Raw genomic sequence first — 15,232 nt, 5'->3', positions numbered from 1 at the left:
AACACTAGATGGCGACATAAACTCATGTAACTGGACGCAGCTGTGTGATTTACAATGTCTTTCTTCCCTAGAATAAACAAAATACTGCCGATAAATCAGTACAGAAATATAAGACTAAGCTTATATCACAATGTATTTTAATATACTGTTTAAATTTAAAGAGTTTAAAAGTTTGGTCAGTATTGTTGGTATTCAAAGAGCACTCTGTCAAGACGTTTTGTCCAGCAGGGGGCAACACTGGACCATAAACTCCAAGTGTTTCAAAGTTCTCTTGATTTTTCAAAGGAATCTTTTTGTTGTTGTTGTTTGTTGAGCCAGTTAACACTGACTTATGAATCATTTGAGCATGAAAAAGCTGCCTAATAGTGATGAATCACTGTTGTGTCTGCGCGTGACAGACAACTTAGCAAATAGCTTTAAATTGTATCTTCAGGCACTTTGTTACTAGCAGAAATCTAGTTTCTCATAGCTTACAATCATTTTATTAATTAAATCCAGGAAAAATACTAAAGAAAAGACAGATATAAAATAGTATTTTTGCACCAACTAAGGTGGATTTTCATAGAAAATACTGACTTTTAAAACTGGTTATAATTGTACAACTCTAACCCTGAAACTCTTGTTTTTAAATCATTTACTGTATTTCCGTGTATGCCTGCATGTTTCAGTCAATTGCACCACATTTTGCTACAAGATGTAAAGAAATTAGAGAGGTCACATGATTTTTCCAAAGCACTGTACAATCTATTAATCACAGGTAAACTGTTGTTTATTATTTGCCTACATGGAAACTAAATGGTGTCTTACTAGACTTTGAAAGAGGCACCTGGTGAGCTAGTGTGTGCAGACTGCAGAAAACCTGTTTTACAACATAAGGTTTGCATAAAAAGACTTGTTTTATTCTTACACTGTTATTTTTCTCACGTTCTAATATAAACCAATCCTTCACCACTCACTATTAATTTTATTTAAAGCCAAGACACTTTGACAAATTATTACCTTTAAAGTGTTCCTATTACTATATGCAGAAGAGGACAAAACAGACACAATATACTGAAACTTTTAACACTTTTATTTCCAAATATAAATAAGCACCTCAAACAAAAATGAAAAAAAGCCACAGAGGTATCAGTACTGTGCACCTCTGATATTATTATTATTATTATTATTATTATTATTATTATTATTATTATTAAGTCAATATTAGTCAGTTACAGCCACATCTATTTGCCTTGACAGTATAGCACAATAAAATAAGTGTACAAGATTTACAAAAATATACATATATTCTTTACTATAACAAGCCCTGATGGAATGCTTTAATAACATTACACATTACAGTATAATATGAAATGAACAGCCTGTTTGAAAAACCTATAAATATTTTTAAAAAGAAACTGGGTTTACTACAGATAAAACCAATGACAGTGCACTTACAGCATATAGCAGATTTAGAAAATATTATTCAAGCTACACAGTATATACAGCATCCTCTACTGTCTCCTTCCACAAATGCTACATATTAAACAGACAACTGAAGCCTTTGTTTGCCACCTCCATAACGTTTTGCTTCATCCCATCATTCCTCTGCTCAACTGCCCGACGTCTAACAAAGCAGTTCCTGGGATTTGTTGGTTCCTACTGTACACAGTGGGACCAGCACGATGCTTGCTGTGCTTGCCGGCTTTTATTATCCCCCTGATAGAGATCTGTTGTTTGCACACGTCCAGACGAGCGCCGGGCCATCCTTTTTGTTTTATGACCATCTCTGTGGTGTTGCCATGGCACCAAGCCCTCTGGCCCCGAAGTCTAATCCTGTCCAGTCTGTTGAAATTCCAGCCGTTGGCTGGATCATTCCTGTATCACAGTCGAACTCCCAAATGTTGTCATAGTCTACTTCCTGGTCATCTGGTTCTGCGGGTTCGAGGTATGAATTGCGACCTATAAGAATTGAAGACGATTAACATACTTGTAGTTTCACACAGCAAAAAGCAAACCTCACCCTGTTTAAGTAAACTTGGAAACAGTCCCAAAGTAATTATGGTGTTATGTGCATTGTCCCAAAATATGGTCTTACTGTAAAAACCAGTAGAGCTGCATAATCCCTGCTGCACCACCTTCTCTTGTTATTTATGGTCAATAGTAAAAAACGTGCAGCCCGTCAAATAAAATCACCTGGTAAAATCATGTTTACTAGTTTATCTGGATAATCAGATAATCTGGACTGACCAGAGAAATCCTAGTCTTGTTTCATCAACGATAGCAGAGCCTGTGTGAGCAGTTGTGTGCTGTCAGTCACAGTGGGGTTATAAATCCAATCTGTTGAGCAGTGTTCTCTTACACTGAGCTTCACCCTGTTGGGACAACTGCACCAGCATATTTAGAGCGACACTAAGCTCTAATTCACTGGCACATTTGCACATTTCCTACACCTTCAAATCTGCAACCTTTAACCTTCCGTCTACCTGCTGACAGACCCGGGAGTTTAATCACACCAAAGTGCGCACAGTGTTGAATTTACAGTGTGGTTGGAGCGTGGCCAATGTTGTGTGTCCTTTTAGGCACACAGGCTCACAGTGCTGACTTTTATAGCTCAAACTTTGAGATTGGAGATTTCAAAGAGTCTCCATTGTTTCTCCACAAAGAAAAAAAAGGGGCTCTGTATCTTTGTTCACAGGATGAAATGAAAACATTTCCTATCTGGGCTAGGAGCACAAAAATGACACGCAGGCGTTCTAAACATAAAAGGAATGTTTTATTTGGCTATTGATTGCATGCCTTTAATTCTTACCTGGTGAGTAACCATAATGCATCTGAGCAGGCTTTCTGGCAGAGCTCGACGGGTGAAGTATCTGTCAGCAGATGTGAAAACAGAGACAGTTACTTCCTGTGATCAGTTACAACAAACATCCTCAAGGTTTCTTAAAAATGTGTGTTTCTTCTGAACCTGTTTAAATATCACCTGCAGCACACTTGCTGTGCTACCATACAGTTTATCATTTCACTCTGCACTACTGCATTCCAGAAACCGGCGTGTCCTGGGAGATGAGTATCTCTGTGCCTCTCACCTGCTCTTGCATTTGACCTGGCACAGGCAGCAGCTTTAGCCTCGACACAGCCTCTGCTCTCTGCTGCGCTTGGTTCTCAGGTGTGTCCATCTCCAGGTCCAGAGCGTGGCCCTGGGAGTTGGTCAGGACCAGGCTTCTCCTGCCGCGTCCACCCATAGGAGGGTCGTGGAGCTGGAAGGAGGAGGGCAGCATCTGGGGTTCCTGGTGGTGGTACTGCTGTTGATTCAGCTGTTGCCAGAGCCGCGGCTAAGAAACAAAGAAATAAGATGTGCATTTTTAGCACAAAAGTTGCAACATTCCTCAGTTACAGTGGACAGTAAATGTATCCAATAAAATAAATGATGACTTCATAAAGAGGAATAGTGCAGTAAAACTGAATATTTTACTGCACTAGTAAATTAGGCCAAACTAAAATAATTAAATGACTGGTTGGCTAAATCACAATTTAAAACGTTTAAACTTCTATAGAAGATTTGACATGCTCTAAAAAAAGAGTTATCATATGACCAAATACTCATGTGTTTATGGGTGTTTGCACTGCTTGATATCAGACAGGCTGTGCAGGTGTAAATTGAACCTGTGGATCCAGTATCATTGGCCCACTTACCACTGGCCTGGCCTCTTCCAAGGAGTAGATTTCGGGGGTGCAGGGCTCATCGTAGAGAGGCGATAAGGGTTGTCGTGGGGCACACATATCCGAGTGGCGCTGGGAGATGTCAAGGGAGTACTTCAGGGATGTCTGAGGAGTGCTCCAGCTGTTAGACTGGAGAGGATTTAAACAGAGGCAGGAGTTAGCTTTACAGTAAGGAGAAATTTCCTTGCATTTGTAACAATAGACACAGGAAGTAGAAAAATCAACTAATCCACAATTAGTTGTAAGTGTTACAGTGTGATTGTGTCTTTGTGACTTATTCCAGATCTGCACCAGTGGAGCAGTAGAGTGCACCAGACTGGCTTAAGCTCTGTTTATAAACTCTAAGAGAGATCTCATTCCTTGCATCTTTGATTAAATTGATCTTTCAACCAGCCTAAGTGGCAGTGTTACTCCATTTGTTAACACCATATGCATGTCTCAGTCTATTGCCTGGTGTCTATTTAGGTTACTGCACACATGACACGTAAAATACGTCAGCGGTCTCAAAGGGAATATTCGGTTATCGAGTTAGACGCCAGACTGAATTACCTTGACAAGTGGAGCTTTCTCCAACCGCTGCGGGCTGGCCCGGTGCTGGGCAGAGTAGGGTATGCTGTAGAGCTGAGACAGCTTGGAGCTCTCTGCAGGCTGGAGGTAGGAGCTGTGCTGAGGGGATGAGTAGCGCACCGACAAAGGTCGTAGGTCACGCTCGGGCCTCGTGTGGGAAGATATGCTATTGCTTCTGCTGCCTAGCTGGGCAGTCTCAGTCGAAGAAGGACGGCTGGAACTGTACTGTAAGGACAACACACCCAAAGGACAAAAGTCAGCCAAGAACTGGAGCTTTAGATCACATGTGCCAGCACAGACTGTCTCTTTAGCTTCTGTTTGCTCGTGTTTTTAGCAAACAGTGTCATGTAAGTGTGAGAGAAAAATGTCTCTGTTTAATTTGTGCCTTAGATCTGAAGCTGAACACTAGCATCTGGGCGTGCAGCACGCTCTACTTTAGCTAATTGGATAGGCAGGCAGCTTACAGGACCCGCCCCCCCTTTCCTGGAGGAGTTTGGTCAAATGTCCTGATAATGCAGAATGATTAGGAAACTGCTGAAGCAGAAGCTAAAGGTCTCTTATGACTCCAAATCTATAGTTTTCGCAGATAGGCATCATTTGAGTGAAAATGACTTTGTTCTGTCTTTCCTTTTCTTTGCTGAAGGCCTGAGGATCAGCACCGGAGCCTTTGTAACAGGAGCACTTTGGTCTCTACACCTTGCTTAATAATTAACTTTGTGAAAGAAAGCATCTGGTTGCTCAGCTCCAACAAAACAAACACAGGCTTTTTTTTTTTCACAACTCTGACCATATTTATATCTGTGCAAATATTGGTGCGTGCGATTAAGTTTATTAGATCACTTGAACACTCATGATTGAGAAGTAGCACACAGCCGACTTACACAACGAGGCTCGGAGTACCCAGGGGTGAGAGGGTTCTCGTCAAGAATTGGGAACTGAAGGTTTCGGGATCCTCGTCCACTTGGGGGCTGGCTAGACTTAACAGACTCCATTCTTCCTTGGCTGTGTCCACTCCACCTGTCAAACTGAGGGGCCTGGAGATTAAAGGGCACAAAGCACGCATTAAATATGTAAAGCAAGCGACTGTGAATAAATCTTTCAGACTTTGGTCATGTCTAGACCTACAGTAAATTGTTAAATTGGTAACACAGTAGCAAAAATAGAGGAAGTCAAGTATATAATCATGCTGAGTGTTAGTTTACAAAAGAGGCAAGGCCAGACTCATACTTTAATTCACTCCACCCATATTTTCACAAGAGATAGCTCTCTTAATAGCAGCTGTGGTCAGTTTAATTATGTTTGTCCCCTGAAAGCAAGGAAAGCAGGCCTCACCTCTGTCTTCGTCGGGGTGTAGATGATGTCATAGACGGGAGGCGGGGGGCTGAGAACAGGCACGTCAGCAGCTTTGAACTGCTGGATCCAGTCGCAGAACTCGGTCCTGTCCAGACAGGACACCACTATGGGGTTGATCATCTTGCCTGGGAAGAGAGGAGGGGAGGACAAAGCCTGTCATTCGGTCCACTTGCTCACTGGAATGTGCTATAGCAAGATTGTCATTCAGCAGGGATAAAACCAGCTCATTCATATGGGGGGGGGGTTACACTCTGTGACGCTAGCAGATTCATGGAAAAGGGCACTTAGCACAAAAACATGCATAAGAATGCAGGCTCATTAAAATCTCTTTAACATGGATATGACTAAAGAGCAGTGTTTACCTTCAATCATGAAGGTGTTGGGCTTGACGTCTTGACAGGGCGTGGTCACTGTAATCATGTTGAGCGGAAGTTTTCCCTGCAATTGTATAGCAACAGGTTAACACAACTTTCTCGTGCACACTCTTAATATGTCGGATGCATTTAGCCTGTGACTCATTTGAACATCAGAAAGGGGTCAACCTCACCTTATAGAAGAGCCCGTCGTTCTCCTCTGATAGGATGATCAGGGTCGATGGGTACATCACCAGCAGCCTGTCATTCTGCTCCTGAGGACAGAGAGATTTATGAAGCGTGTGGTTTTCTTTTGCTGAGAATTTATATTATTTTTCAACCAGAAGCAACATTTTTGCATAGTTTCCCAATTTTGTATATCTTGTTTACATATTTTACCATGTGTGCCTTTCACTTGATTTGTATGTATGCCTCCTGTTTGTATATATTTCCCCTGTGTACTGTTTATTCCTGGTGTTTTAATATTTACATTTTATTCCTGCACTTGATTGTTGGGTTTTCTCTGTATTGTTCTCCATTGGGTCTTTTACCTTACTTCTGAAGGTAAGAAGGCAAGCCCTGATAACTCAAGCAGTGATAAGATACGAATAACCTCCGGTGCAAACACAACCATAAGACCTGTGCGAACGTTAACAAAACCAGCGACATTATCTTTTAATACGGCGCTGTGAGAGGTACACTTTAAATCTCAGTAGGATCTCCACTCAGAACCAGTTAGTGGGGGGATTTAAAGGTGCGGCAGAAGGACGGTTTATGTTTCCACTCTCTCTCTCACTCTCTCTCTCTCTCGGAGGGCGTGTCTGGATAGACAGCTGACATTCCAGCTGTGAGGTGAGTCGAGTCACTGCGTGAGCCCAGCAAATGCCTCTCACACACCCAGGCCCTAAATCTCAAGCACTTCAATGGGACTGCCGATTTTTTCCCACAGAAAATAAACTGCAGAGATCCACGCAAGTTGTGTCATGACTACTGTTTTTTTTTTATTGGCTGCTAAACGAAGCCCTGTTTGCGGTACTTTTTTTTTGTCTTCTTGTATGTTTTTCAGGAGCAACCAGGTTGCAGGTGTCTTGCACTGCTGGTGCACCATGACAGGAAACAAAAAGGAGCTGAAGGACATTATATACACATATAGACTCCACCCTTTTCATTCACTCCTTACATTTTGTTGAGCTGATGTTTGTGTTTGTGTTGCGCAATGTGAAAACTATGTGAGTCACCTAGATTAAGGGCTGATGTTATCCTGACTATAATCATGGGAAAAATTCTCAGAGTTTGAAAACATGAATGTATCATTTGTTACCGTCTGTACAGTATTAGGCAAGTGACCCATAGCAGTGATTCAGTCTTGATAAGAAGCAGAGGTGACGTACCAGGCAGGGCAGGTGCTGCAGTCGCACCTTAGTGACATAGGTGATGGTGCCCAGGCTGTCTCGCTGTGAGCCTTCCCACTCGTGGATTGGCTCTCTGTTGATGGAATTTCTCAGCTCCTCTCTTCCCTCGAGAGAGTTGTCCTTGTTGAGCTACACGAGTGAGTAAACAAGAGATGAGTTAGGTGAGTCGGATCATCACCTGAGTAAATATAAGAAAAGCTCGGCTTTTCCTGAAACATAATCGTGTTCGTCTGCCTTCCTTCCCCGGCTTGTACGCCAACACCGTTTTAAAGAACTCATGACTCTGTTTCTTTTCTCTTTTTTTTCGTGATACATCCACATTCACGTGTTTTATCAACTAATTCCCCACCTGTGGGTGTAGAGTCAGCACTTTACCCCTGCACAGATGTGAGGGTTAGTTTGATGTAGGCCATGATGCGGTCAAGGCCACTCCCTAGTATTGAAGCCTCAGGGAGAGCCAGCAGTGAGTGACCCACTTGACTCACCTACATCTACACGCACGCACCCATCCTGTTTTATGAGCCAGGACTGAAGCCAAAGTATTTTCTGGCTAATTCAATGTGTGACTTAAGAACACACACACACATACAGAGGCCAAAAAACCACAGGCGAGGCTGATGAACTTACTCTCACTCTAGTGTAGTTTTCTGGTGACGTTGCATTTCCTCCATTAGCTTCAATGTTTTCTCTGAGCAGCCCAAACCACATGTCCATTTCTTCTTGGTTGGCGAAGTAGACGATGATGGGATTCAAGCTGACGCCTGCAGGATGTAAAAGGTCACAGGTCAAAAATGTAAACCGCTTCCTCTTTCTAAGCCCTTTTTTTTTATCTCACAGTGGCAGATTATTCATGTCCACAGTCTGCCTGCTTTGATGTTGTGAGGCGTTATGCAATAAGGGCCATAAATGTGAACACATGTTCAGGACAGTCAACCACATGTAAGACCTATGTTGGAAAAACCCCTCTGACCTGCTGTGTTTGGTATTTAAGGATTGTAGGAGATTTTCCTTCCCACACAGTGCTTATCCAGAAGGAATGAACAGGACCTGGGATGAATAGATCTGGAATCTCCCTCTACCTATCAGTCCCACACATACCACAGATAACCAGCACAGATAGGTAGTCTATTTCATTCCCGTCCACTGGCTTTTTACTGTAATCGTCTGGAACCGTGAACCTGTTGACTGCTCCCTTAATAAGCAGCTTGTCTGGAGTCTTGTGTTGACTTTCTTTTCACTGCAGGTCTTAATTTTAGACCGTGACCACAGCACTCCCTAAAACTTAAAGTTATCTTTTTCACTCCCTCAAATCTTTCCTCTTTTTTTTTTAAGTTCAAGCAACGCAAACATTACGAAAACGTCTCTCCCGGCTTTCAGTCAGTCAGGTCATTGACTGTTGTTGAAAATGTGCCACAATAAACATCTTGTGTTCACAGCTACATGTGTAAAAGCTTCCAGGAATTTTTACACATCCTCTTGTGTTGCTTTTGCACAGTCACCCCTCTAAGTCATCGACAGCGCATTTTCGACTCAGTGAGAGGAAGACGTCGGCCTCCCTCAGAGAACCGATGTACATCAGCTCTCCCTTTTTGACTCAGAACTTCCTCACGCTTCCTCCAAATGTTTCCGGGCAGCTGTGCCCTGGGGAAGGTTAACGAAGTTTAAAACCAACCAATAAAAAACAACAGTGTTGAATAACAGGCTTGATCTGGGAAATTGCAAAACCAAAAGCGTGAAAGAGCAACACCGGAGAATGTCAATATTCTGGCAGCAGATATAAAAGTCCAGTCCACTTCTCTCGTTTTTATTTCCTGTGCTATTACAAAAGCTACGTAGCCACAACAGCTTTTTGTGATTTTAATTTAAGAAACTTTCGGATACTTTTTTTTTTCTTGCCCATTCAAAGTTCAAAAGCTAAGTGGCATTTCAGCAAGCCTTAACCTGAGCAGTTTTTGGAAAGTGGCACCATAGATTATAGGCGGTGACAAGGTTAAGAGCGGTAGCTGGGCTTTTCTGCTCAACAGCTGGGCCGGCTGAAGTGCACCTGTTGTCTAACAAGCAGGGTATTTAAGGCCAGTTTGGCCCTCCCTGACCGAAGGCGGAGGGGGCTCAGCTCTGGTTCATCTCGGTTTTGAGAGGAGGTGAAGAGGTGAGAGGGATTGTGGGACCTTTGAATCCCCAGAATGTGATAACAGTGGAAATGCTGCAGTCTGGAAATAGTGGGGGGTTTTCTTTTCTAAAGAGAGGAGAATTTTTACTTTGATCTATAACTGATGAGGCGGTTCGACACAGCTGACCACACAACAGAAGATTAAAACAATAAATAAAAATTGTGTCAGTCTGTCTCATCATCAAAAAGAGCTATCCACAGCTCTACGTCATACATTTTCAGTCTAAGTGATCAATTACCTAAATTCCACAAAGCCAAAGAAACAAAACAGCATTATTGGATACCACGGCACAATGCCAGCAACCACTTGTGTCCTTTCTACTGAAGTCAAACATACCGTTTATTTGAAAGGCGAATTCCTGGGGTTGGCTGTGATTGCAGTTCTGCTGCAGGCTGCAGATAGTGAGCTCTTTCAACGGAAGAGTCCCCTGCACATAAACAGTAAAACAACTTCAGTCATGGCGCTTTTCACTCATTTCACTTTGCAACTTGTTCTCTAATGTGTGCCTTTCTCTTATTTTTATAGCATATATTTCTTTCGTTTTGTGTTTATTCCTGCTGTGTACTATTGATATTGACCCACAATTTCGTTGTGCATGCACAATGACAATAAAGAGCTATTCTATTCTCTTCACTTGCACACAAACATTCATAAACTACAAACCGTTCACTGCATCATCATCAGAGCTGCTATATGATCTGTTTGAGCCATCTGTTCAGCTCTAGTTCTTAACCAAAAATTATTCACCATGACAGTGAGGTCAGTCTTGGAAGCCAATGATGTATTCATGTCTGACTTCCATTTTCCGTCCTCTATAAGCCTGACTAATACTGCACACAGGTGCTTAGCTGTCTCTTTTAGAGAAGGGGTTTAATTGGCGGTAGCTACTGATGATTAATGGCTGCTCACGTTTTATGAGGCAGGTGAAGACACGTAATCATACCTTCTGTTTACCAACAAAGTGCTGGTTGACAGGGGGATCTATGTCAGAGCGTATGATGAAATGACAATCTTTTTTTTTTTTTTACATCTAACCTGAAATCGTGAGGATTTAAAGGAAGGGATTGTTGATAATGTTGCTTGAATTTTGAAAACTCACCTGGTATGTCAGTCCGGTTGTGTTGTTGGAAACAAAATGAAGGTGTGTCTGGAACAGATCCAGGTAGCAGTCGTGTATATCCTGAAGAGACAGTAAGAGAAGATGAGCCAAATGTGCCGTGTAGTAAAATCTATCCCACCTGTGAGGATTACTGTTCTGCATTAAAACTGCAATCTCCGGTTGCAGGTAAATGAAGCTGTGTATGCATAAAGGCCCGTGCAGAGGCGCACGTTATTACTGTTTATTTTGTATCACACCATCTTACTCAAGCGTTTTCCTCTGATTCACTGAGTGCCCACCGTCTTGTTACAGTATTATTTTGCTCTTTACTGCACAGTATGTTCTTTTCCCACCGTGACGTCATTCCTTCAATTAATTTTTTTTACGCTTATTGACAGAGCTGTTGTGTCACAACTTTGACAAATTGCAGTTCCCACCAGCAAGTCCTCTATCTGTGCCTGGGATCAGACACACTCTCTCTGTACCCTGAGGTTTTCTCATGAAGCTGTTGCACAACCACAGCCTATGCAAGCATGTCCAAACACAGGCTGCGGTTCTCTTTTTGGAAAACGTATTGGATCTTTCGCAGCCAACCAGTGCGTCAAAGCCGGCAGCGAGTTTCATTGTGTTTGGTGGCTGCAGCCACATCCTGTTAATCTCCACCTGTTTTGTTTTTTTGTTTTTTCGGCTTCTGACACTCACTGGGTTCGCACAGGGATGACTGGCATGATGTGTCACCATAGGCTTGGCCATTGTTGGACATGACTTTAACCGCAACGAGGTAGTTGCAGTATAATCTTTGTTTTCTTTTACAGCTGTGTTCCTGACATTGCGACACATGGTCATTAAAAAAAAAAAAAAAAGGTGCTTTGCTGCGCTCACCTGACAGTGGAGGAAGCGGAAACGAACTTTGGAGCTGTGAATCATCCGTCCATAATTCTTCACATTGATGCTGCTCTTCTTCCAGCCGCTGATCGGGTCGTAAGCAAACGGAGGATCCCATTTGATGTTTTCTATCGTCTGCAGATCTTTAGGGGACATTTCCTGCAACCAACAAGTCACAATATTAGTTCGGGCATGTCAGCAGTAAAGCAGTCAGACCTGAATTTAAAGTCAGAAAGATTGGCACAGGGCTTGAAAACCACAGCCGAGCAGTTCTGTTTGGCATGTAGATGAATGACGTTATGTTTTCAGAGCTGATGGAGGTACGTACCTTCCTCGGGGTGACAGTGCAGAGGATATTTATGATGCTGTTGGACTTCTCCTGTCCCTCCTGGGGATTATACTTGCGAAACAAGCGACTGCTGTCATGAGAAAGGAAAACTATGTGTTAATACTCACTCTCCAGTGTTTACCGCCTAATCCATGTTTAGCTGTTTGGTTTATTTCCCAATCAACTTCACGCCTATAAGGATTCCAATATAGTCTCCTATGTACAGTTAGTGAAATAACCTAAATCTAATGTTTGTTATAGCAAAGCTTTTCCTTCCAAAGTCACACTTTAGTTTAAATCACGTTGTCTGTCTCCTAAATCAATCAGCATCCACATGCCTGGCTCCCACTCTGTCAGTGCCAGCCCTTTAAATGATAAGAACAACTGAGTCTTGTGTTTGTGATAGCGAGGATATCCACAGGGAAAAATCAGCATTCAATGTCTCTCTTTGTTTTGCATGACCCTCATCTATTACCATTTGTGTCACATCTTCACGAGGAAGCTCCCACACTGCAAAGATAAGGCTTTAGAGACTGCTTTTACAGCTTCCGCTTGTAGTTTATCTGCTTATCTGTACATATGTGTGCCAGTGTCCTCAGTTTAACAACGCAGGCTTTTGTTTTTATGCTGGGAATCAAGGGTTGTCCGTCCAGGACGTCCATGTGCAGAATTAATTATTTATTAGTGCCTATTGAACAATAAAAAAATAAAACTTTCTAAAATGCATTTATGCGCAGTGAATAAATATAATGGTCCTACATTGTGATGTAATCTGCATCTGCAAGGTGGCAGAGGAATGTGTTGTAGATAATAGACAGGTAGTGGATTTGCACACCCAACATTCTCCAAGTCACTGCTGTGGCATTCAGCACCATTCACTCCCCTTTTCTTCAGGGAATACCTGAGCCTGGCCTGATTCTCCAACACAAAGAGGTTGTACGGTAACAGAAAAATGGAACACTGACTGTATTGTTCATCCTGATCCAGTGATCCTGCCTGGAAGGTGTATCACTGTCCAAGTTTGAGCCGCTGAGCTTTTAAAACCAACGGTCTTTTTAGGGTCGCAATGCTCATCTTTTTATTTAAAAAAAACTTTAAAGCTACATGAGATGTTTAACCAAACTACATCCTGAATCGTTAGTCAGAAGATGAAGAATAGAAGCAGTGGTGAATTAGAACCAGATGTGATGGTCTAGCAAGGCTGAATCAAGGGTAACATGCCCAGGCATATAATCCTGGGGGATTAAAAGAAAACCAGGTAGAAAACCAAGTGTAAGCCAGCCATCTCCATAGTCACGTAGTCATGTACTAACTTAGCAGACTAAACCTTATCATTTAAGAATAACAGCTCAAAATTAATCACGTTAATACTCAAGTCTGGATTGGTTTTTGTGTGTGTGTTCATCTTTTGGAGGGAAAACAGAGTAATCGACAGCTGGCAGATCATCTTCACAGAGATGCAAAGAGGAGGCAAATGGTAACTGGATCATTGACACCGTTGGCCAGACGGACAGGCTGCTCAGGCACGACTCCGGGACTATTCTGTATTATGATCCTGAACCTGGCCCCACAAAATGCACAACCTCTGTGTAACCCCACTTCTCAAACCCTCAAGAAATACCAAGAATACCTTCCGGGTGAAAGCCAGTGTCTAAAATAACAATCTGCTGTCAAGGGCATGACTCTGTTTACACACCGACACAAGTACAGTATGAACACCCGGAGAGATTGAATAGTTCTTACCTGTTTCTGCGTATGAAACTCTTGCTGGAGAATCTGAAGTTGTGCTGGGGGACACATGACATACTGCTCCCCATGCTGCTTTCCTGTGTCGGGCTCTGCGCCTCTGTGTAGATACGCTGTAAACTCCCTGTGTGATGGATGAGTCTAATCCAGACGTGTGGTGCGCTCACTGCTGAAGTCAGACTTGTACTGAGGCAGAAGTAGGGAGGGTGAAGAGTCACTACTGTGTGTGAGTAAAAGGGGGTGGAGTTTGGGGCTGTGTCACAACAGGTTGTGTGTGTGTGTGTGCGTGCGTGCGTGCCTGCGCGCTCGGTGAATAAGGACACACACTCCCCTGACCTGCCCTGTCTGCTAAATCAATCCCGACAACAAAGCCAACAGGAGGGGGTTCAAGGAGAAGTGTGCCATTTCACACCTTCCTGGAGCCAAATGGAGCTCATTGTTGGCTCACCGCTGCAATAACTGGCCACTAAACACGCTGGATGGTGTGTGTCAATCACACGGGAAGATGGGAACTTCTGCTGGCATGTCCAGACATGAAAATGCCTCCACACTTAAGTATTCTATTTATTACTGCAAGGTAAGTATCTGTGAGCTTTTGGTTAGTAGACTGGATAAAAAAAACACAGCACAGGGCTTAAAAAGGGTCAAAACATCTGTTAACCCCAAAGAGGGGAAATGTCTGGCGTCACATTGTTTTCAGAGCAAGGATATATGAAATGTGATATTTTCTTATGCATGTTTGCAACAGAGGGAACAGGATGCTTGTGAATTCAACCACTGAAATTTTCATAAGCCAAGAGGTGTATGCAAACACATCTTGTTTGCATTTTAGGAGGATGTTCCCAAATTAAATATCCACTACCTAAAAGTGAGAGTCACTCTAAGAAGTTAGGTCTTAACACCCATATCTGGTTAAAGGTGTCAATTCCCAGGTTTCCAACTTCCTTCATAGAACACGCGGTCTTATCGGTCAGACAACAAAGCCCAAAACTCATGATCACGCTCTGTTTGCTCATTGATTAGATCATTGTCTGTGCTGAGCTGCTGCACTAGTGTCATAAATTTTAAGCGCACGCTGCGGTCTGTCAGTTGTAGTGATGGGTCGTTCGCGAACGAAATGGCTCTTAGAGCCGGCTCTTTGACGTGAACGACGCGAGCCGGCTCCTTATCGCGAGCCGTCACGTGGGTTTTTTTTTTTTTCTTTCTCTCAGCCTCTCTCTCGCACTTTTTTTCCGTTTCACTCTGCACGCGAGCCTTGTGCTTTACGCTGGGCAGAGGGGGGAGGGGCGGTAGTTACACTCAGTAGCACAGGAACAGAGCCAGAGAGAGAGAGAAAGAGAGGCAGGGACAACAATATTAGAAAGGTATAGTAATCATCCACAACTATTTTCGGTTGCAGATGATAAAGGATTGAGAAAGTTTATTCATGCAGGTCCATATGACAGAGAATATGCATGTTCTTTTAGTTTTCATATTATAATTTATATTTAATTGTGTTGTGGTTTGCAGTGTTTTGTGTTCTTTTCACTTTAAATTTGTGAAAGGAAAAAGCTGAAAATTTAAATAGTTAAAAGTTGAAATGTGAATAGTTGATTTTTGTATTATATGATTTATTT

The 15,232-nt window shown here is 42.6% G+C and overlaps 1 protein-coding gene across 2 annotated transcripts; it reads right to left on the bottom strand.

The window, feature by feature from the left end:
- Positions 1 to 1,081: 1,081 nt before the first annotated feature.
- Positions 1,082 to 13,795, bottom strand: plekhn1 (pleckstrin homology domain containing, family N member 1). Of its 2 annotated transcripts, none has more exons than XM_080898564.1 (16): positions 13,614 to 13,795; positions 11,871 to 11,958; positions 11,540 to 11,701; positions 10,658 to 10,738; positions 9,895 to 9,985; positions 8,015 to 8,148; positions 7,367 to 7,516; positions 6,170 to 6,250; positions 5,985 to 6,060; positions 5,602 to 5,747; positions 5,151 to 5,303; positions 4,252 to 4,494; positions 3,676 to 3,831; positions 3,069 to 3,314; positions 2,792 to 2,852; positions 1,082 to 1,941 (listed from the first exon to the last, which is right to left on the bottom strand). In XM_080898564.1, exons 1-16 carry the CDS (start codon positions 13,685 to 13,687, stop codon positions 1,757 to 1,759), a joined length of 2,127 nt encoding a protein of 708 aa, XP_080754690.1. In that variant the 5' UTR covers positions 13,688 to 13,795; the 3' UTR covers positions 1,082 to 1,756. The 2 variants fall into 2 exon arrangements, with proteins under 2 accessions (XP_080754690.1, XP_080754689.1); XM_080898563.1 differs by having other exon boundaries at positions 1,084 to 1,941; positions 11,871 to 11,961.
- Between the last annotated feature and the right edge of the window lie 1,437 nt (positions 13,796 to 15,232).

This window comes from Rhamphochromis sp. 'chilingali' (genome assembly GCF_963969265.1).
Source record: "Rhamphochromis sp. 'chilingali' genome assembly, chromosome: 12".
NCBI lineage: Eukaryota > Metazoa > Chordata > Actinopteri > Cichliformes > Cichlidae > Rhamphochromis > Rhamphochromis sp. 'chilingali'.
The sequence above is the reverse complement of the archived record's forward strand: the minus strand, read 5'-3'. Positions and strand labels throughout refer to the sequence as shown.

Excerpts from the sequence above, each read along its gene's own strand:
- plekhn1 (XM_080898563.1), bottom strand. The coding sequence starts at position 13,687 with ATGGGGAGCAGTATGTCATGTGTCCCCCAGCACAACTTCAGATTCTCC. Across the intron at positions 6,061-6,169 it reads ACGACGGGCTCTTCTATAAG|GGAAAACTTCCGCTCAACAT; the intron begins GTGAGGTTGACC and ends ATACAATTGCAG. Across the intron at positions 5,304-5,601 it reads ACACCCCGACGAAGACAGAG|GCCCCTCAGTTTGACAGGTG; the intron begins GTGAGGCCTGCT and ends TTTAATCTCCAG.